This window comes from Carex rostrata, chromosome 30, assembly GCF_964058835.1.
Source record: "Carex rostrata chromosome 30, lpCarRost1.2, whole genome shotgun sequence".
In the NCBI taxonomy this organism is placed as follows: Eukaryota; Viridiplantae; Streptophyta; class Magnoliopsida; order Poales; family Cyperaceae; genus Carex; species Carex rostrata.
This window is the reverse complement of record NC_135947.1, coordinates 5,614,341-5,637,562: the sequence shown is the minus strand read 5'-3', so window position 1 is coordinate 5,637,562 and position 23,222 is coordinate 5,614,341. Positions and strand designations below refer to the sequence as shown.

At 38.2% G+C, this 23,222-nt stretch overlaps 2 protein-coding genes and 1 non-coding gene across 3 annotated transcripts; all 3 read right to left on the bottom strand.

Annotated features, from left to right (window-relative positions):
- Positions 1 to 3,068: 3,068 nt before the first annotated feature.
- Positions 3,069 to 5,298, bottom strand: LOC144546949 (uncharacterized). Its single transcript, XM_078295536.1, has 2 exons — positions 4,820 to 5,298; positions 3,069 to 3,376 (listed from the first exon to the last, which is right to left on the bottom strand). The coding sequence occupies exons 1-2, from the start codon at positions 5,227 to 5,229 to the stop codon at positions 3,148 to 3,150; spliced, it is 639 nt and encodes a 212-aa protein (XP_078151662.1). The 5' UTR covers positions 5,230 to 5,298; the 3' UTR covers positions 3,069 to 3,147.
- Positions 5,299 to 7,005: 1,707 nt separating this feature from the next.
- Positions 7,006 to 9,929, bottom strand: LOC144546765 (uncharacterized). The gene is made up of 2 exons (XM_078295315.1): positions 9,872 to 9,929; positions 7,006 to 9,818 (listed from the first exon to the last, which is right to left on the bottom strand). Exons 1-2 carry the CDS (start codon positions 9,927 to 9,929, stop codon positions 7,006 to 7,008), a joined length of 2,871 nt encoding a protein of 956 aa, XP_078151441.1.
- A 5,007-nt stretch (positions 9,930 to 14,936) lies between these two features.
- LOC144547123 (small nucleolar RNA R71) lies at positions 14,937 to 15,043 on the bottom strand. Its single transcript, XR_013509011.1, has one exon. It is a non-coding gene; the product is annotated as a small nucleolar RNA R71 (small nucleolar RNA).
- Between the last annotated feature and the right edge of the window lie 8,179 nt (positions 15,044 to 23,222).

The following is a 23,222-nucleotide window of genomic DNA, read 5'->3' as shown; positions in this document are numbered from 1 at the left end:
TTTAGTTTAAAATCGGAAATTTAATCTTCAGTTCAGACATATTTCGAAATTTTCTCAAGTAGATTTTAAAATTTAATATTTTTTTATATTGATAAAAATTTCGGCATTGTTCGTCGTCGACATACCGTAAAAAAACAAAAAGCATTGATTTGTGTGCTATGCGTTGATATCCAAGTTCAATGATGAATATTTTTCTCACCAACAGAGACAATGTGTTTGTGTCACCTTCCCATGAATACATGGATCTCCCATTTATTGTGAAATGCCAAAATCTTATGTCACCTCTAACCGTTCTTATCTCTCTCTTGTTTTCGCCCTTTTTTATTTTTTATTTTTTATTTTTGTCATATGTTTCATTCAGTGGCACAGTGGTGGGATTGTTTCTCTGTTTTTGTCTCCTCTTCAATTTACAAAGGGAAGACATTGAAAGCGGGGTCCCATCGGAGTATAAATTCTGGAATAGCTGATTAGCTTATTCGAGAACTATTCTAAATTCTCTAATTCAAGTTCAAGTTGGACAAATGTTAATTTCATCTGGAATATATAGCATTATATCATAAATATTTAATTTGACCTATGCACAAATTATATCATAAATAATAGAACAAATCTCTCAAGTTCTTAATACATAATAATATAATATAAAGCATGCATGTGTAACTATGAAAGACTGCAATGTGCTCTACTCCCTAAAAATTAAATTTTATTCGTCAAACAAAAGTTATACAGTACAAAATTTATAAATTAAATATAAGATAACTATTTAAGTCTTCCACTTATTAAATTTACTTCTTCTTGCTAAATCTAAATAACGAAGTAAACAAATATTGTTGACTAAATATATATATGTCAGTTCGTAAGTGATTATTGTTGTGCCACACAAGAGCAAAAAAAAAATATTAAAAAGATGATTATTAGTGCGTACGTTGTTTATTTGAGATACATTTCATTCTAGCCTCTTTATCTTATTAGGTTAAGTTTATGAAATTTGACAAATTCAAAAGTACAACGTTTGTCTATTGCTTTGGAAATTAGTCTTCTAAGCCTAGCTACTAATTATGACCTTTAAGAAAGAGACATTATTTTTTGAATTTGACAAATACAATTTAACCATGTAGATACTAGAAAAACAAAAAGGCTTCATTACCTTCAAATTTTGATTCCGTAGAAAGAACCAAACAAAATTTTGATCCCTATGTGGATCATGGATCACTCGCTCTCTACGCTGCTGAAGATCCAGCCCTAGAAGAGATTTAAATCTCCACAGCCCAAACCCCCCTCTCACTCTTCCGCATGTAGCCAACTAGGGGTGCTCATCGGTTCGGTTCGGTTTCAAACAGCCCAAACTCCCCTCTCACTCTTCCGCATGCAGCCAACTAGGGGTGCTCATCGGTTTGCTTCGGTTGAAATCAAATCAAACTAGCTAAACCAAAGTTATAATTCAGTTTCAAAAATAGAAATGAACCGAACCAAAATTTTATTTCGATTTGTTAGTTTAAACCAAAATATATTACTTTTTTATTTAAAGCAATGAATTTATAATAAGCTGAAGTATATTAAGAAATAAACTGCGGTATTAAGAAATAAATTGAGATATTAAGAAATAAATTATGATATTAAGAAATAAATCGAAGTATTTAAATCAATTGATTAAGAAATAAATTGGGGTATTATGAAATAAACCGACACGGTCTGGATCAAATTCATAATATATAAAAGTTCGGTCGGTTCAGTTATTTCAGTTTTGAAAATTTTCAAACCGAACCGAACCGAAATTATAATTCGGTTTTTAAAAAGCAATCTGAATCGAACCATTAAGCCGAACAAACCAAACCATTTGGTCCAAACTAATTCGGTTCAAAGCCGACTAAACCGGGCCCAATGGATACTCCTACAGCCAACTAGGGGTGGCAAAAAAGCTCGTAGCTCGTGGCTTGATCGTGACTCGCACTTGACTCGCTAACTAACAGCTCGCTCGTCATTGGACCAAGATGTTAATGAGCCAGCTCGCCACTAGCTCGGTCCAAAATTAACGAGTTCAAGCTGGGACTTAGCTTACTCGCTAGCTCGGCTAGACATCAATTTGTAAATTTGTATGCATTTTATACTGTCTAGTTCGGTCTAGCTTGGTTCAGCTCGATCCAAAAAGTTTGTATAATTCATTTTCTTCTTAAAACAAAATCTAGCCAGACCCAGCGAGCCAACTCGTCAGCTCGCGAGTTAGCTCGGGCTAGCTTGTCACTAATTCAAGGTTAGGTTTTAGCTCGAATGCCTTAGGTCCAGCTCGTAACACCCTTCTCCTCTCTAAAGATTGGATCTTCTATGGCGTAGCAGCAAGTGATGTATATTTCTCTAAATAGGCTGAAAAAGTTTTTCAAGGAACCGAATTTTTTTGTTGTTGTTACTACGGAATCAAAATTATAAAAAAAATCAGTCTAATGGACTTTATTATAATTTTTATAAATAAAATGATCTCGTTTCAGAACACGAAGCTGTAAGCGATATATACATCTCAAAAAAAGTTGTAATACACTGTATGTTTGTATCTTAATTTAAAATTACGTATTTACAATGGTGAATCAGAAGAAGAGGAGAAAAGAATTACAAAATGCTCTTAACAAAACGAGAGAATAAATTAAGGTTGAAAATATGTGCAACAATCACAAAGATAAATGATGTAAGGGCAAGAGAGAGATTGCAATTATAGAATGAGGAATACGATTTATAATTTAATTAAGTTTAAATAACTATAATGGGCTGAGATTAAATTTAATTAAAAAATATAAAATATAATAAAAAGAAACATAAAAATGATTTCGGATTTATGCTTTAAAGTTCTGAAAAAAGATCGAAAATTGCAAGTAACATAGCGGAGATTAAACAACAGTAGCAATAGCGTGATGGTAACATTGGTCTGCTATAGCGTCTGAAGTTGTATTTTTTTTTAGTAAAGTTAGAGAACAAATCATCTATCTACTTTAAAAACAAAAAATTATTCATCTCATTTCGAACCTACAACCTCCCATACATAAAACATTGTTTTTATCGCTAGATCAAAGATTGATTCTCAATAACTATTTAAAATTTTTGTCTAACACTAAAACATGCATGATCAACATATCAAATTTTCACAAAAAATAAACTTAATTAAAACATACTCAATCGAAAGAACCAGGGAACTATGAAAGCAACTAGAAGACAGGTAATGAAAAAGCCGCAAAAAAGCTGGCTTCTCAACCGTCTATTTCTCCTCTCAGACAAAGAATTTTGGTTATCTTGCATTGTCACCTCCCTTCCATCATGCCATATATCCATAAATTCTTGCCTTCCGAATCCAGTTATGTTTCTCACATTTGATCCACAAATTTCACAGCATCTGAATTAGAGATTTGAAAAGATTAATTGCATGTTATAATGCTCAAAACAAGAAGAAGAAGAAAACAGAGAGGCTGAAAACTTTATATAGTTTTTCCAATTTATTTTGTTATTAAAACTATGAGGTAGAAATAGGGTAAAGATTTTAGCAGAGCAATTTTAACTTCATACAATGCACGAATAAAAAAATCCAAACAGCGTTGCACGAAGCCAAAATTGCTTTGTAAAATCTTTACCCACGGACAAAAGAGTCCATATCCTCTGAGTCTGAGGTAACATATTAGTTTTGTTTAGATCTAGACCATCCGATTGGAATTCAGGTCAATCCGGCCTGAGGTGGAATGCGCCCCTTCAATATTTGTGCCAATTTTGATCGAATGGTCCAGATCTAATCAGAAATATTATGTTACCTCATGTAGTCATGTGATATGAATTATAGATTAAATGAGTTGACCGAGGGCAACGCAGAAACTATTATGACTGAATGCCTGGAAGAAACAATAGTATCTGTACTTGCCCTTTTTGCCCTTTTTGCATTCTTGCCTGAGAGGCGCTTCCAGCTGGAGCATTATATAGAGTGAGTTGCTTAATAGAATTAATGCAGGATACGCCATTCTCCAGCTATAGGCATTTAAAATATTGCAAGTTCTATTCTATGCTTGCTTGGTGAACATATAAATGGACACCATACAAATAGAGTGCAAGATACTCTACTCTATAAGTAGGTTTCTTTGTTACCTTTTCATTTTCTTTTAAGAATTTCATCGCATAGGTACTATTTGGAAATAAAAATATGTATATATTTGTTGCAACGAACATATATATACATCTAATATAACACATTTTGGGTGACCTACTAATAATTTGGACAGTCATAAATGTACGTAACATTTAATGTCGAATTAAATTTGATATTTAGAATGTGTTATATACAATTTGTATATCATGTATATATCAGAATTATAAAATTTAATGAAAGATTTATCATTCATCGAGTAATTTGAGATTTACAACGGTCAATATATATGCAGGACTTACTAATTGCATGAAATTCAGTACACAACCAATCTATAATTTCATCAAATGTCTAAATAATTATATTTTATAATTACTTTGCACTTAATTTGAACAATATTATCAGAATTGTTAAGCTAATCCGTAATTACATTTTAAAGTAAATTCATGATTAAAATTATGATATTCCAAAAAAAAAAAATTATTCAGCTAAAATTTTTCCACACAGATATTCAAATATTGAATATCCACATCTAATTTATTGAATACAAATCGGATATTATCCATACCATTTTCACCCCTACCAGCAGATAATCCATTACTCTTAGCAATATTTATCAATATCACATCTACTCCAACAAAAAAATCAGTTAATTATATAAAATTTAATTTTGAAGAAAAAAAAATGCAGCCTAATAAAATCATATACCTGTTACCCTTGATCTTAAACCATGTCTCAGCACAGTGTTGGTGTGTGACACTGAGCCCGTTCTTGCACCCGCATCCGAGATCAATAAGCTCCGAACTGTTACCCGCACAACCTGAACTGACGTGGCAGATACGACAAATTTTCTCGGTTGAAGAATTCGAAACCGAGCTCAGTTTAGTGCTCTGGCACTCGATAACAGTATCCTCCTCCACTTTCAGTCTCAAATCGACCACCAGACAGGGCACCAAATCGTGGTGCCCACCTGACGTGGCATCCTTCTTTGTACTCTCAGCTGTTGGATTTGAGAGAGGAGAAGGCGGGGGTGACAAGGGAAGAGATTGTATTGAGATTCGCGCCTCTGAGAAGCATCGAATCGAGGGAGATCCTGGAGCAGTGTTATTGAGCTCCATTTTGTTTGCTACGAGAGTGTCTAGGTGGCAGAGATAATTTGGAGGAGGAGGGAGATGGAAGACATGGAACTAACCGGCGCTCTTAAAAGTTGAAGAATATTATAATCAGGTTAGTTTCTCTCCAATACTAAAAGATAACTGAATGGTTTGTGATTATCGGGACCGTTCTTTTCTCATCGAGTGGTCGAATCAGATCTGTCTGGATCCATTAGCAAATGGAGTTTGTACAATGTATCTAATTATGTTGAATTTCCGTTTCAACTTTTATTAATGAGCGCCCTTAATGTTATGACATATATATACCCCTTCAAATGTAAAATTTTATGGACGATATTGGAATTCAAGTCTCTCTTTTGTGTTTCCTCTGTTTCACCAGTCTCCATTTATAAACGGCTAATAGCTGGATTCTATAAACTAAAATCGTTCGGTATTACGTAGGAGTATAGTTAAACTACTATATTATTTTTCATACCACAATAATGCATTATATCTTTATTTTTGTTATAAAAATTCAAACAGTTAATCTGAATTACTTAACATGATATTCATATTAAAATTTGCTTGAAAAGCTTTAGTTTATATTTTTTAAAATTGTTTAACTATTTTTTAGATACATACATAATAACAATTTTTCAGAAGATTCTGAATTATTCAAAAATAACAATTTTCTATCTATCTAAAAAATTAAAAATTAGTTTTCAAATATATTTTAATATGAAGATTATTTTATAAGTCATATTTTGCTTACTTCAAGCACAACCATTCATAATTATGATGGAGAATTTTTTTATAAAAGAAATGTATTAGCTACATTTCGATATGAAAAATCGAGATCCACTGATATAACCTATGTTACTCGGATACTTTTATATAGGCTATGTATTTGTATCAGACACGTATCCGATACTGACACTCACCCAATACGTGCTCGATGCGTATTCGATATCTCAGCTGGCATATCAGCCTACGTGGCATATCCTTAACCTCTTGATATCGGACACATATCTGATACCGATACTCACCCGATACGTGCTCGATACGTATCGGATATGCCAGCTGGTGTATCGGCCTACATGGTGTATCTTTAACCTCTTCATACGGTCTCTGATACAGATTGACTCGTCTGAATACGGCTGGATACCTCTATGACACGTCTAGATACAGTGCACTGTGCATGGTCCACCATACTAGTTGTGGACCACATCAAAATATATTTTCTAGCGCTTCAAGGAAGAATCAAACCCATGCCCTATGCTATCTGCGACATAAACATTAACCATTACACTATTTGATATTAGAATCTACTAACTTTAACATTTAACGTATATTCAAAAATTTTGATATTTAATTTATATAATACAATTTATGAATTAATAATATAATATAAATAGGTATGAATTAATAATATAATATAAATAGATGTATCGCATTTTTTATTTTTGAAAATTGCTTTATCTCCGTATCTGATATGATATTCGTATTCGTATCTATGCAATATAGGATATAACGTAAGGTCTTTCTTTTTTTGAAAACCAAGTAGTGAATAATGTAAGGTCTTTCAAAAGTAGAGAATTTTTTCAATATGCGTTCGATTGAATTTTTTTTTTTTGCTTCTTAAACGCCCGTAGGCTTCATTACACAAAACAAACATAGTTTACATAAGATTTCCTATCATCTATTCTGCCCATACCCTATTGCAACGAATCAGAGAGGTACAAACACAAATCAAGTCTGTCCATACCCTATTACCAAGAACCAGAAAAATAAAAACCCAAATCAAGCAGGAAAAATCGGAAAGGTGTAACCTAGGTAGTCTATTTTCCCCCTGCGTGCTTTGTTTGCCAGATTGTCAGCCAACTCGTTGTGACTGCGACTTATGTGTATGCAACGCAAGTTTTCGTTCCTCCTAAGTATCTCCCATATCTCGCCGACCTCTCTACTTGCCGTCCAATCGGCCTCCGGTGGTATTGGTTGCGTCACCATCCTAACTAAATTACTACAATCAGAGGCAAACACACAAGAGTCCCACCTATTCTCAATGCAAAACTTGATGGCCTGTAGCAACCCAAGTGCCTCTGCATGTAAAGGTGAAAAAGCAGTAACATGTTTCACCTTGTAGGCTAAGAGAGTTTGACCTTCAAATAACACAAAACCAACACCTGCTTCCCAGTTTTGAGTCCAAGCTCCATCCGTGTAACAGCACCTCCCTGCTTCATTTTGATGATGACCACCACTAGAGTCTGCTGTTTTGATTGATACAGTGGCAGCCACACTTGTTTCATTTTCTATTGTACAAAGGTACTTGTGAAACGATGCAATTGAAGGCACTTTACCAGAGTAAGCAAGGTCATTGCGACATCGCCATATAGACCAGGATATGCACACAAAATCAGTCCACTGTTGGGGTGTAAGCAACCCTCCAAGCTCATGCAACACTTGTATGAGAGGCACTGACAGGTTTTCGGTTCTGAGTGGTAGTGGACTTGCCAGCCAACATCCTCTAGAAAATGGGCATAAGAAAAGAAAATGGTTAACAGTCTCCGATTGGGCCCCGCACATGTGACACGTGGGATCACCTCTTCGTATTCTTGAAGTGAGAATATTACCCAACGGCAGAGCTTCATTTAGCAATTTCCATATAAAGAGTCTCAGCCGAGGCACTATCTTCCCTTTCTTCCAAATGCTGGTCCATACTTCCCTTTCTGTATTGCCCACTTGCTGGCTAACAAGCATTAAGCCCTTGTATGCCGAGTTGACTGTAAACTTACCATTGGAGGATAGAGAGAACAAGAGCTTATCTTCTCCACTTTGAGGCTTTGGGGGTGTTACATTAGAGAGGATGGTCACACATGCAGCATGGCCAAACAGCTGCACCAACTTGTCACTATCCCACACACCAGTTTGCTCGTTCACAAGTTCACATAGCTTGACTAAATGGTCCCCATGCATAGTTGGCATGTGCTCAAGTGCTCCTTCAAACCACGGCTCTGCAAATGCCCTACACCTTCTTCCATTCCCTACCTTCCACCTGAGCCATTGTCTCAAAGCCATAACCCCCCTCCAAAAAATTGTGCAATTATACACTCTTTTGGAATGCCATAGCTGACTTCTTGGTAGGTACTTAGCTCGGACCTGCTGCACCCATAGAGAGTCTGATCCCACAGCCAATTTCCAAAGAGATTTCATTAACATGGCCTCATTCACCTTACCTAGATCTCGCAACCCCAAACCGTCATCCTCAATTGGTGCCTTAATTTTCTTCCAAGCTACATAGGCCAAGTAATGCGCCCTATCTTGTTTACCCCAAAAAAACCCTCTAATCAGTACCTCAATCTTTGTCAACACCCCTTGTGGAATAAGCGAGGTAGCCATGTAATAGATGGGTAAAGACTGAAGCACACTTTTGATAACCACTACTCTTCCAGCATGAGATAGGAGCCTCCCTTGCCATGCTTGGAGTCTGGAAGAGAACTTCTCAAGCAAAAAATTATACGAACTCACATTGGTGCCTATCATAGCTCCTAGGTACTTCTCACACGCACTATCTTGTGGCACTGACAGGATGCCAGCAACCTCCTCCCTTCTACTTTCGTTTACCTTATGGCTGAACCAAATATTGCTTTTATCCAACCCTACCTTTTGACCCGACACTTGACAAAAATTATTCACCACAACTTTTATATACCCTGCTTCCTCTATTGAGGCAGCCCCAAAAACCAGAAGGTCATCTGCATACAAGCAGTTAGTGAGAGCCTCAGCTGATGGTGCAAGTTTAACCCCCTTTATGAATTTACCCTTGACCAAGTACTCTAAACTTCTTGATAAAATGTCCATTCCCAGAATAAACAAATATGGGGATAAAGCACATCCTTGCCTTAGCCCCGCCTCAGGTCTGAAAAATCCATCGCCATGCCCATTTAAAATTACATAATACTCCGCAGACCTCACACAAGTCATGACCCAGTTAGTGAAAAGAGCCGGCCATCCATACAGCAGTAGTACATCCCTCATGTAATCCCAATTCATTCTATCAAAGGCTTTAGATAAATCAAGTTTTAAACAAAAATCTTCACCTTTGTATGAGTTGGACCGAAAGGAGTGCAGTACCTCTCTCAAGAGAATCACATTTTCGGATATCTCCCTACCTGGCACAAAAGCACTTTGACTTGGGGATACACACCTTGCAATAAACGGCCTTACCCTAGCAGCCAAGATTTTTGAGATGAGTTTATAGAGCACGTTACAAACCGAGATGGGACGAAAGTCGGTCAGCTTTGTAGGGTTTTCGCATTTAGGCACCAATACGAGGTTAGATCTTGCTATCTGCCTCGGCATGGTGTTGCTTCTGAAAAACAGGTTGACTTGCTCAATAATTGATGGCCCAAACAGATCCCAATTCGCTTGAATAATCCTAGCATTGAACCCGTCAGGGCCCGGTGCTTTGTCAGGCCCGAGTGACATCATGGCATTCTTTATTTCAAGTGCTGTAGGAAACATCAGCAGGTGTTGATAAGCACTAGCAGGAACTTTCGGGATCTGATTGAGGAGTTCAGGTGGGTAAGTGAAGCACAGCTTCTGACAAGGTTGACCTGCATAAATAGAGCGAAAATGGTTAACAAAAGCCTTTTTGTTAGTAACATACTTGCATGGTAGTGTCGCATAGAAGAAACAAAGGTTCGTGTAGTGTCATCGTTTTGCATGGAGCAAATCAAGAGAAGTAGAGAACCATTGCTCTTGCGTATCTCTCCTCCTTCCCTTTTCCCTCCTCCCCTTTGGTCAGGCTCTATCCTATTCCTCTTCCTCCTATGCTCTCTCCTCACCCTTACTCTTACCCTTATAACACTTCTGCTCCTAAACCTGATTCTTCTTATCTTTATCTTTTTAGTATTCTTACTTCTTGGTTATTGCCACGATCCACTGAATCATGTTCCATATACATATCCGATGCAGAGTGGGGTGCCCAGATGGTTGTCTGATCAATCTCAATGCATGCACCCCAAGTGTTTGTTGAATTGTCTAAGTGGAAAAATTGAGAAGTTTTGCACTTGCCATGACCCTACATGGCCAGTGAAGAGTAGAGTACCCGTCCAGCCACCCTGGTCCACATCATGCATATCGGGACCAATTCCATGGGCAGAGATTGTTAATGGATATTCACCCACAATAGCAGGAGCTCGTGCAAAAAAGGAAGTGCATAAGTTTGGAGAAGATCTAGGCCCAAACAAGGGAACAGAAAAGGAAAAAAAGCTGGATTATATCAGTTCACACAATCTCCACAATTACAGGGTGTCGTTATATACTGATTTCAAGGAGGATCCTCTGCGTGCTGTAAAAGGGGTAGGTAGCGAATCAGGGTGGGAAAAGAGGAAAGAATCACGTATTCTTCGGCAGGAAAATCCTCATCCTCTTTGTTCTGTGCAAAAAATCCAGAATTTTGGACCCAGACACAAAAAATACCAAATATCCATATTAGGTCCCCATCCTTCCTCTATTCCTCCACTGAAATCATGTGAGCGGAATCTACCCAAAAAAACCTTTCCAAATACAATCAAATCTCACCCTGTCTTCCATCCTTCTATTGTTTCAACACGAACCTTCCCCTCCCCTCCTCTCAACAAAAATCTGCTACCAACTAAACCACCACCAAATTCAATGTCAGACATGACCGGTGAAGATGAGGCTCTGATTAGGAAATTCATTGATCTCAGAACTGATGAGCTGCAAGATGAGGCAATCAAATTACCCGAAAGGGCTGCAACAACTACTGCTTGGGAGAGGTGTTTGCTTGCAAAGGTGATTACAAATAGAATAGTGCTTGACTCCTCTTTCTCTAGTTGGATGATAAAATCGTGGGGGTCTGACCCTGGCACTGGGTTCAAACAAGTCGCCAAGGGCTGCTACCTAGTTGAATTTGTAAGCGTTGAGGAGAAGAATAAGGTGCACTCGGGTGGGCCGTGGAGTTTCAGAGGTGACATTGTTGCTACCAGGTTGGTGAGTTCGCACCTTGACTTATCCCCAGACAGATTCGAGTATGTTGATTTATGGGTGCAATTCTATAACGTGTCGATTAATGCTGTTAATGAGGAAGGACTGGATATGATTGGGGAAGAAGTCGGCACCCCGGTCTCCTTGCCATTTGAGGGCTTCTCGGGTGGTAGAAAGTTTATCAAGATGAAAATAAAGGTGGATATTCGCGAACCCTTGAAGGATAAAGCAAAATTCACACATCAGACCATTGGGGATTTTCAGGTGCACTTTTTCTACGAGCATGCTTCGCACATATGCCGGTTTTGCGGCAAACTGGGGCATGATATGGCTATGTGCCCAGATCATGGAAGGCTGATGGAGTTAGCTTCCTCACCGGCATACAAAGACAGAGTCTCTCGAAAGGATATTATGGAGCCCAGGAAGGGAGCATGGATGATGGACTCAAGTGTAATTCCAAAGGAATCTAGTGGTATTTCAAATATGGGTCTCAAAAGAGGCCTTGAACCACGTGATCAGCAAGGGAAGCAATGGGCAAATGATATTCTGGAATCCAGTAGCAGTACGGGCTTAGGCCTGGCTAACCCAATGCAGAACAGATCTTTCTCTCCATCTCTCAAAAGGCCTAGATCGGTTGATTTACTATTGACTTTTAGAAGGGTTAAAGGTTGGAACAAATGTACTTATACCAAGAATTCTTAGAGTACCTTGGAATTTTTTCATTGGAACTAAGCTAACCATTACCCAAAGTCGTATTTCTTTTTAGATTTTTTGTTAGAATTGCTAAGCTAACTAGATATTGTATTAGAGGAGGGATCAACTTACAATAATTTTTGAGTTACAACAAGTTACAACAAATATATTCTACATTTTTAAAGTCCAAATCATCGATTCAAACCGTTAGATGTGATCTCTACAATAAAATGTGGTTGGAGACCAAATTTTATATTTTTTGGAATTTTTTTACTATTTATTAAGATGGGTACAAAAACTAGTCAAATTCAGACCATTGAATTTTGTACCCATCTTAATAAATAGTAAAAAAATTTCAAAAAATGTAAAATTTGGTCTCCAAGCACATTTTATTGTAGATATCACATCTAACGGTTTGGATCGACGATTTGGACTTTGAAAATGTAAAAAATGCTTGTTGTAACTTGTTGTAACTCAAAAATTGTTGTAACTTGATCCCTCCTCAATTATCCATTATTATTCGATATAATAATAATATTAACGTTATTGTGTTTTTTTGATACAAAAAATAAAAGAAATCGATCAAATGAAGAAATGGGATTTTATCATGTCTGTCTTTTTTTAAAATATCATAATTCATATATGATATCTCCATATTTGATCTATTGTTCCGACCAATTCTTGTACCAAAATCTGCGTTTTAAACCACCAAATCGCGTATTTAACATTGAATATCTATAGAATGTGGTACTGCTGCGATTTCATTCTTATTTTGCAGAAAACGGGCGAAATCAGGGAAGTTACTGAATTCTGAGACATCTGATGCGACCCTCATCACATCTGACGCGACCCTCATCACATCTGACGCGACCCTCATCACATCTGACGCGACCCTCATCAGAGTCGATGCGGGTAGCATCAGAGTCGATGCGACCCTCATCAGAGTCGATGCGGGTAGCATCAGAGTCGATGCGACCCTCATCAGAGTCAATGCGGGTAGCATCAGAGTCGATGCGACCCTCATCGGACCTGACGCTGGTCGCATCGCGAGTTTCCAGAGCAGACAACAAAGGCCCAATAAGGGCCCAGAATTGAAAGACTCGTTTTGAAAAGTCTATAAATAGACCACCCCTGCCACCAGAGAGGGAGTTCCGAAATTTGAAGATTCAAAGCCTCAAGAATTGGAGTGTTGATCAAGAAAGAGAGAAAGGAGGGAAGATCCTTGCAAGATTGCTTCAATTGGTTCTATCATGGTCCTATCTCTTCTCTCTTCTTTTATGATGTTGTTTGAGTAGATCCTTCTTTGTTTCTAGGGTTGATGTAGTCTAAAGCTTTGATTGTGTGTATTTCATTTGGATTTGAGTTGTTCTTGTGATCAATTGATTGTGTATCTTTCTTTTAAAGCTTGATTGAGATTGTGTGATTGCATTTTATTGACTATTGTTGAATGAATCTTTCATCTCTTCTAATATCTTGATCTAGATCTTTCTTGCAATTTAATCAAGCATTTGAGGTAGGTTAGAAATCTGAAAAGATAGATCAATTGAACCGAAAGGTGAGATTTCCATTTATTGAGAGATAGTGGATACCTTTAGCAAACCGATCAATTGACTTAGATTGAACACGAATAAACGAGAGTTGAAAGTTGTAGATCTAAGAAGGTGAAATTGCAATTCCCTACTAGGTTACTGGTGCTAATAAACGAGAGTTGAGGCTCAGGAATCGTGGGTAGGGTCAGTAGAACCTTGCACAATCAAATAACTCAGAAACAGGTGAAATGCTGCATTCACTCGATGGACATGCGAGTCGCATGAGAGACCATGCGGGTCGCATCACTAGGGTCGCATCAGAGATGATGCGAGTCGAGTGAAGGTCCAGAGAGGCAAAGCTGAGGATGAAATCTAAAACCCTGGAAACATCCTTTTAAACTTGACTGAAACAAACATTTACTTTCTTTTGCAATCTTTTGTTATTGAATTGAGAAACTGAAACGAATTCAAAGCAAACCTTTCACACTTCTAGTACCTAACTCGGATTTGTAGAAATTTAGAATCGAATTAAACCGTCCCTGAGGATCGATACCTTATTATGCTATACGGATAGGGTTGTGCACTTGCAACCTTAGACGAGAGTAAATTCAAGGTTTAAACTGGTACAGCTTGCTGTACCTGAGACTTTGTAGCATACCTTTGTAAGCGAACAAGTTTTTGGCGCCGTTGCCAGGGACGGCTATCAATTCCTTTCTAGATTTTTGCTTTTCTTAGTTAATCTAGATTTTAAATTGTATCTTTTCTTTTTCTTTACTTCCTTATCACTAAAAACTGGCTTTCATTCCCCCTCCTGCAGGTAAATACAAGCTGACTTACCAACTGAGGAGCAGAGGACCGCTTTTTGACGACACTCCTCCAGACGACACTGTTCCTACTCAGTCATCAGCTGACGCGACCCTCATCACATCTGACGCGACCCTCATCAGAGCTGAAGCGGGTGGCATCAGAGCTGAAGCGGGTGGCATCAGAGCTGACGCTGGTAGCATCGCTATTGACGAGACTTGTGTGAAAGAGACAATGTCAGAGCATCCAAGCAGGGAAGATAGGGAAGTAGATGCCAGAGAAAGGGAAGTCCTGACCGACCAATCTGACGATGAAATGGATGTCTTCATGCCAAGGACCTTACGAGAGTTCAATGTACCAAGGGCTGGGGATGTCAGAGGTGCGATCAGACTACCAAGGATACCTGGGCAACAACCGAACTTCAACCCAGGAGTTGTCAACATGGTTCAGCAGAACGTTTTCAATGGCATGAATCACGAGGATCCGCACGCTCACCTCCAAACCTTCCTCGAGTGCATCACAACCATCAAGACCAATGGGGCAACAGCTGATTACACCAAACTTGCTTTATTTCCATTTACTCTTAGGGACAAGGCCAAGAAGTGGTTAGGGTCGTTACCAAGGGATTCCATTACCAATTGGAGGGAGTTGTCTAAGTTGTTTCTCACTAGGTTTTTCCCCCACAAAAGAACTGCCAAGGTAAGGAACCAACTGACCAGTTTTAGGCAAAGGTCTGACGAACCCCTAAATGAGGCATGGGAAAGATTTAGGGAATTGCAGTACTCTTGTCCCCACCATGGTATTCCTGATTGGTTGTTGATTCAAACATTCTATGATGGTCTAACTGAGAGCACTCGCACTTCAGTTGATGCAGTTGCAGGTGGAGCGCTGATGTCAAGGGAACCTCTAGAAGCCATGAACTTGATTGACAACATGGCGCAGAACCTACAGTGGTCTGGCCGAGACAACACCCGACCTGGAGGAGGAGGCAAGTACGAAGTTGATCAGATCACGGCTCTAACTGCCAAGTTGGATGCTATGCAAAGGGCAATGGACAAGCTAAGTATGAAAGCAGTCGAGCAGCAACCGCAAGCATGTGTCATGTGTGGTGATGAAAGACACACTTATGAGAAATGTCCAATGGTGCAAGCTGATGAGGAGATCGAGCAAGCCAACTCCCTCAACAATGCTCCCAGACCCCCTTTCAACAACCCCTCTGGCAACAACAACTGGAACAACCATTCTGGAAGCAACAACAATAACAACAGGAACTTCTACCAGAATGCTTCCTTCCCCAATCAGGATAACCAAGCACCTCAATCCGGTCCCTCCAAACCACATATGGCACCTTATTCGAGTGACTTCATGCATGGGCAGGGAAAAATGAACCAGATCATGTGGGATCAAATGCAATCTATGTCTACTCAACTAGCTGCTCAGAACAAGTTGCTGGAGCAATTGAGTCACATAGTAATCTCAAGCCAACCTCAACCTGGAAAGTTACCTGCTCAACCAGAACCCAACCCCAGAGGAGAGGTCAAATCGATCACACTGCGAAGTGGGACCCAGTATGAAGGACTACCCAACCCAACTGATCAGATTCCATCTGATGCGACCCGCGTACCAGAGAATGCGACCCGCATCACAGACATGCGACCCGTTTCAGGTGAGTCTGAGAGTCAGAAAAAGAAGGAGACTGAGAAACCACCTCCATACAGACCACATGTACCCTTCCCTCAAAGATTAGCTGAGAGCAAATTGAATGCACAATTCGCTAATTTTGTCGAGGTTCTTAAAGGATTGCACATCACGATTCCATTCACCGAGGCTTTGACCCAAATGCCCACCTATGCCAAGTTTCTCAAGGACATCCTTTCCAACAAGCAAAGCCTGGAGGACCACAAAAAGGTGAAACTCACAGAGCAGTGTAGTGCAATCTTTAGTAGCAAGCTGCCGCCCAAACTAGAGGACCCTGGCAAATTCTCAATTCCTTGCAAAATTGGGAAAGCTACCATCAAGCGAGCCCTGTGTGACCTAGGGGCCAGCGTGAGTCTCATGCCATGCACTATATTTGAGCGCATGGGAGTAGGCGAGCTCAGGCCCACGCGCATGACTTTGCAGCTTGCTGATTCTTCTGTCAGGGTACCACTTGGCATAGTGGAGGATGTGCCCGTTCTAGTCGGAAAGTTCTATGTCCCTACTGATTTTGTGGTGATGGAGATGGAGGAGGACAAAGAAATTCCCATCATTCTGGGACGGCCATTCTTAAAGATGACTCGAACACTCATTGATGTGGAGAACCGAACTCTGACTTTGCGGATTGGAGATGAGAAAGTGGAGTTTAATCTCAACCGAGCTATGAAGTGCCCCTCCGAAACAGAAACATGCTGCTGGCTTGATGTGGTCGATCAATTGGCCAAAGAACAATCTCGTAGGCAATACAGACCAGATGGATCTGATACGCGAATAATGAGTAATTATTCTGATTATTTGGATAATTTGCAGGAGAAGATGTGTGCAGCAGAAGCAAATTTTGATGATCTGGATGAACTAGGACGCGGGCCGGATGAATCCCACGCGGGTCGCGTGCCACAGTCCGAAGGCCTGGAAAACAGAGAACGAGGATCTGATGAAGCTGACGCGAGGTCTTCACGCGACCCGAGTGAACCTGACGCGGACCGCATCAAGGCCCACACAGAGCCGCCGACTCTTGAGCTCAAACCTCTTCCATCTAACCTCAGGTATGAGTTCCCAGACCCAAATAAATCTTGTCATGTGATTTTAAATGCAGGCCTCGACCCAGCTCGCATCCTCAAATTCTTGGAGGATTTGAAAGCTCAGCAAACTGTGATTGAGGACTTGATCGAGAAGGTGATTGGCACTCATCCAGCCACATGCAGGCTCAGGACTTTACCAGCAAGACAGCACACGGTCCATACACCTCTGAAGTGGGCGCTCCGCCCAGATCCACCCGACCCACCTCTCACCAATCAGTGAGGCGCCCCCGCCTCACCCCCCCACTCCATGTCTGGTTAGTTTCCATATTTTCTTCTATTTACTTTTTCTTGTGTGAATTCAAGCATTGAGGACAATGCTTCATTCAAGCTTGGGGGGGTGAATAGAAGAAAACTGTATCTGCATTTAGGTCATGTTTATTTTTCCAAAATTTGCATTTTTAGGTGATAAATTTGTGTGATTGCTTGGGTTAAGGACTTGTTTGAACAATTTTGGTTGTGATTTGGATGACTTTGAAAAATTAGAACTAACCTCATAATTGATCAAAGAACTGATTAGGAAGGGATGTTTTGAGAACTTGAAAGGATGAAAACTTGAATTGTATCGAAGATCAATTTTTGAAACTGAACTGTGCCTTTTAAATAGGGAAATGGGGATTTTAAATAAAGAAAGATTTGGATATTCATTGGTATGAATGAATACCAATGGATGTGTATATTCATGGTATATGTGCAAAAGCAAAAAAATAAAAAAATAAAAAGATGGAGAAAATAAGAGTACTGGCAATAAGTCCTATTGGGCGCCTTTAGCTCGTCTCCCAAATAAAAAAGAAAAAAAGAAAAAAAGAAAGAAAGGATGGAGAAAATAAGAGTACTGGCAATAAGTCCTATTGGGCGCCTTTGAGCTCGTCTCCGAAATTTAGAAAAGAAAAATAACTTTTGCATATATCAACACACGAAGTCCACGACTTGCTAACCTAAGCTTGTTCCAAGCTTGGGGGAGAAAAAGGGAAAATCTCCACAAATGAGAGCTTGATTTTAGTAAAAGAATGATAGATTGATCAATTCGAGTACTCATCTTTGCAAGTATTAAAACATTCTAGAACTTGAAGTTTGATTAGTCAATTTGTGGGGTGAATCAAAATTGATCAAGGAAAGTCCAAATCATGCCATAAAGGTTCTCGAGGCTCTTGATTCAAGCAACTCATGTAAATTTTCACATTTAGGAACTTAACTTGCATTTAGAGTCCAACCCGGTAACAAAGAACATATCTTTGCTTGAGGACAAGCAAGAGTTCAGCTTGGGGGAATTTGATATCTCCATATTTGATCTATTGTTCCGACCAATTCTTGTACCAAAATCTGCGTTTTAAACCACCAAATCGCGTATTTAACATTGAATATCCATAGAATGTGGTACTGCTGCGATTTCATTCTTATTTTGCAGAAAACGGGCGAAATCAGGGAAGTTACTGAATTCTGAGACATCTGATGCGACCCTCATCACATCTGACGCAACCCTCATCACATCTGACGCGACCCTCATCAGAGTCGATGCGGGTAGCATCAGAGTCGATGCGAGCCTCATCAGAGTCGATGCGGGTAGCATCAGAGTCGATGCGACCCTCATCGGACCTGACGCTGGTCGCATCGCGAGTTTCCAGAGCAGACAACAAAGGCCCAATAAGGGCCCAGAATTGAAAGACTCGTTTTGAAAAGTCTATAAATAGACCACCCCTGCCACCAGAGAGGGAGTTCCGAAATTTGAAGATTCAAAGCCTCAAGAATTGGAGTGTTGATCAAGAAAGAGAGAAAGGAGGGAAGATCCTTGCAAGATTGCTTCAATTGGTTCTATCATGGTCCTATCTCTTCTCTCTTCTTTTATGATGTTGTTTGAGTAGATCCTTCTTTGTTTCTAGGGTTGATGTAGTCTAAAGCTTTGATTGTGTGTATTTCATTTGGATTTGAGTTGTTCTTGTGATCAATTGATTGTGTATCTTTCTTTTAAAGCTTGATTGAGATTGTGTGATTGCATTTTATTGACTATTGTTGAATGAATCTTTCATCTCTTCTAATATCTTGATCTAGATCTTTCTTGCAATTTAATCAAGCATTTGAGGTAGGTTAGAAATCTGAAAAGATAGATCAATTGAACCGAAAGGTGAGATTTCCATTTATTGAGAGATAGTGGATACCTTTAGCAAACCGATCAATTGACTTAGATTGAACACGAATAAACGAGAGTTGAAAGTTGTAGATCTAAGAAGGTGAAATTGCAATTCCCTACTAGGTTACTGGTGCTAATAAACGAGAGTTGAGGCTCAGGAATCGTGGGTAGGGTCAGTAGAACCTTGCACAATCAAATAACTCAGAAACAGGTGAAATGCTGCATTCACTCGATGGACATGCGAGTCGCATGGGAGACCATGCGGGTCGCATCAGAGATGATGCGAGTCGAGTGAAGGTCCAGAGAGGCAAAGCTGAGGATGAAATCTGAAACCCTGGAAACATCCTTTTAAACTTGACTGAAACAAACATTTACTTTCTTTTGCAATCTTTTGTTATTGAATTGAGAAACTGAAACGAATTCAAAGCAAACCTTTCACACTTCTAGTACCTAACTCGGATTTGTAGAAATTTAGAATCGAATTAAACCGTCCCTGAGGATCGATACCTTATTATGCTATACGGATAGGGTTGTGCACTTGCAACCTTAGACGAGAGTAAATTCAAGGTTTAAACTGGTACAACTTGTTGTACCTGAGACTTTGTAGCATACCTTTGTAAGCGAACAATATATTGAATCGATCATTTAAACTTTAAAAACGAAGATAAGTATGTGATATATGAATAAGACACAAAAATAATAGAAATTTAATCCTACTCATTATTGCATTTTTTTCTTATGTACACTAAAAAGTTATATAAATATCTAGTAATTATTTGTGTGAGTTTAGATATTATTGAAGCATAACAATCATTTTTGGTAAATTTAATCACTTGTAATTTTCCAGATCAAATATTAGTGTAAATGTTAGTAATATTTGATGTATAATTGTCAATTTTGACATATTAGTATATGTATATTGGTTTAAAAATTGCTATACTGCACCAATAATTATCATGATAACTTTTAGATATTTTTTTAGTTTAACAATTAGTTGTCATGATTTAATCGTTTAAATGGTGCAATATTAAAAGATAACATATGACACGCGTGCTTAATTGAATTAATAAATATTTTGTTTGCATAATTAAAACTATAGATGTAATCTTACAAATTAATTTCATAATTATTTGTAAAAGAACTAGATAATATTTATGGTAGAACTGTCAAGTTTGATGGTTTAATCATTTGAAATACGCCAGGATTATAGAAAATATCTACTACTATTCATAAAATATGTAGTAAATACTAAATAGTATACACTGGACCTAATTTTTAGCATAAAATAGATGAGTAGAACTAGGGTGTTCTTAAATTATTCGAGCTCCTTGGTGAACTCAAGTCTAAAATCCGTTAAATTGGCTTCAAATGATGAATCTGAACCATTGAAACCCGCCTACCTTACGAGTGATGCATCTAGATGTGAAATTTTTAAACATTAGAATTAATTTAGTATAAAGTCAATCGGTCAAAATTAGAAGGTTAATGAATTTATTTTAATGCATTCATTTTTTGAACGTGTTTTGACTGCTTGACTTTATACTAAATTAATTGAAATGTTTAAAATTTTCACATGTAGACACATCACTCGTAAGGTAGGCGGGTTTTAATGGTTCGGATTCATCATTTAAAATCGATTTGACGGGTTTTATACTTGAGTTCACTAAGAGACTATATATATGAAGATCAATTGATCTTCACTTTATTTAAATTTTTTTATATTTATGTATAATTTTGTATATAATTTAGAATAAAATGTTATGAAACGGTAAAATTGATCTTTATTTTTTACACAAAATTTTTATATGATTGATCTTGATATATATTTGACTTTTATAATTTGAAATTTTGATTTTGCTCCTGATTACGTGTCTACATACTAATCAACACACCAGCAAATTAATCTTTTTTTTCTGAATTAATCGGGAAGGATGGATACAATTCGTCAAACTGAAATTCGTTTTTTGGGTTGTGAAAATTATAAATATTATTTGTTTGTAGAGTAGTCTGGTGTGTTATATTGAGTTGTTTATCTACTAAAAGATAATATCACGTTTCGTATTGAAAAGAGAGGATAAAATAAAATATACGGATAGGCCAACTTACGTCATTGCTTATCTCTTCCAAACAATTTGTATCATTTACTAACATAAGTTGTTGATGTAACACTGTGAACTTTTAAAATTCAGATTTAATTAAAATAATAAGTGGTTAAATCGAATAATATATATATACGTATATTCGAAATTAGTGACGTGGATGGTGAACAATAATTATACAATTAATTGTGTTAAGAAAGAGGAGCAATCGGTGTTATATAAATCATTTTTATCAATATCGAATAAGTGGAGGGTTTATTTTGCAAAAATACAACTTACAAGTGGGGCCCCTTGTCAATCTCTTCCCCTTCTCCTTTCCTTTCCTGCGCCACCCCTCCCTTCCTTTTCTTTTTCTCTTTGGCCGCCCCAACAGAGAGACGCGAGAGAGAGATAGAGAGTGAGAGAGAGAGTTGGATTTCCCGCGGAATTGGCCGAAACTTGAGAAAATCGTAGAGGAGCTCGAATCTCGCCCCTTCCTCCACTTGGTTTGGTAATCCCTCTTCTCGTTTGCTCTATTTTCTCGTCCCTTGATTTTAGGGTTTCGGTGAAACCCGACCAAATTGAACCAAACTCGAGAATCAATGTCTTTGTTGCTTCTTGAGCGTTATTTGATTGATTTCATGTCTCAATTCCAACTAAAACCCGAATGGTGAGATTATCCCAAATTGATTAGGGTTTTGAACCAACTTTCGAACGAATTGAATTGTAAATGACCGTGATTACGAGTTTGAGTGAATTGAGACTTTCGTATTGCTATCTATTTGATATAAACCCCAATTGAGAAGAAATGTGACTTAAACCCTAAAAAGGGTGAATTGCAAGGGTAAGATGGTAAAACGTCCGAATTTGCTGAATTGACCGTTTACGAGTATTAGAATGCGATTGGGTATAGGAATTATGAATTATATTGAAATTGACTTGCTATGCCATGTAATTTAGGCATAGACCCGATTGACCGAGGATTAGCGGATTAGACGAGGTCGTCGAATTTAGCGATACCAGATCCTACCCAAGTGCCCTACTTGATCAGGTGCGGGGGTTCACGGGATCTGTTTTGGATTCTATTACTTAGAATTTAATAACGGTACATGTATATATATATATATGTGCTTATATATATATACCGATTGAATTGTTAATTGACTTATTGTGCATGACCTCATGTTGGATCTCTATTGTTAGCATTATTTGCAGCATTGCATGAAAATAAGTAATGATATAATTGAATTGATATGATATTGTTGATCTAGCATGTTGGTATTGTTATTCGATTGATTGTTCTATTGTTTTGATAATTGAATGGAACCACAGTACTGAAATGTGAAGAGGGCAGATGATAAGTTAATTGTGAATGAAATGAGTGAATTGTAGGGACAATGTCTAGCTAGCTACTAGACTTTGTCTCAGGGCCCATATGCGCATACGGTGAATAACCCTAATTGTGGAGGGTATCGGTAACCAAGGAGAAAGGCAGAGCTAGGTTAACTGATACCAAAAAGGTAGAGTATAGCAGGAGGATTGAAACTGTGGATAATTGATTGTTATTGGTCTCTCTTTGGAAGAGTGACAACCCGTTGCATGATCGGGAGATATGCAATTCTAAATTGGAAATTGACGAATTGATATGGATGTTTGACTATAAACCAGACCAGAGAAATGTTAAGCCAAATGAGATGGATAGTCGATATCTATCAATTGTAACCGGACTTAGCAATTGTATCTGTTATACCAAACCATTCTATGAATTCTTCGATTTCATTTGATTGTGATATGAGTTGGATTTCAATTGCTTCTATATATGTTGCATATGCATTTCTTTTATCGAATTGTTGAATTGAAACTCGTTGCGGGTTTATTTAGTTCCGGTAATGGATTTCTTACAAATCCAGTAGCCCTGACTAAATTCCGCACTGAGAAAACGGTTGACAAGTTTTCTCACCCCCTATCCCCTCGGGGAACTTTATTCTTTTGTATGTGTTTG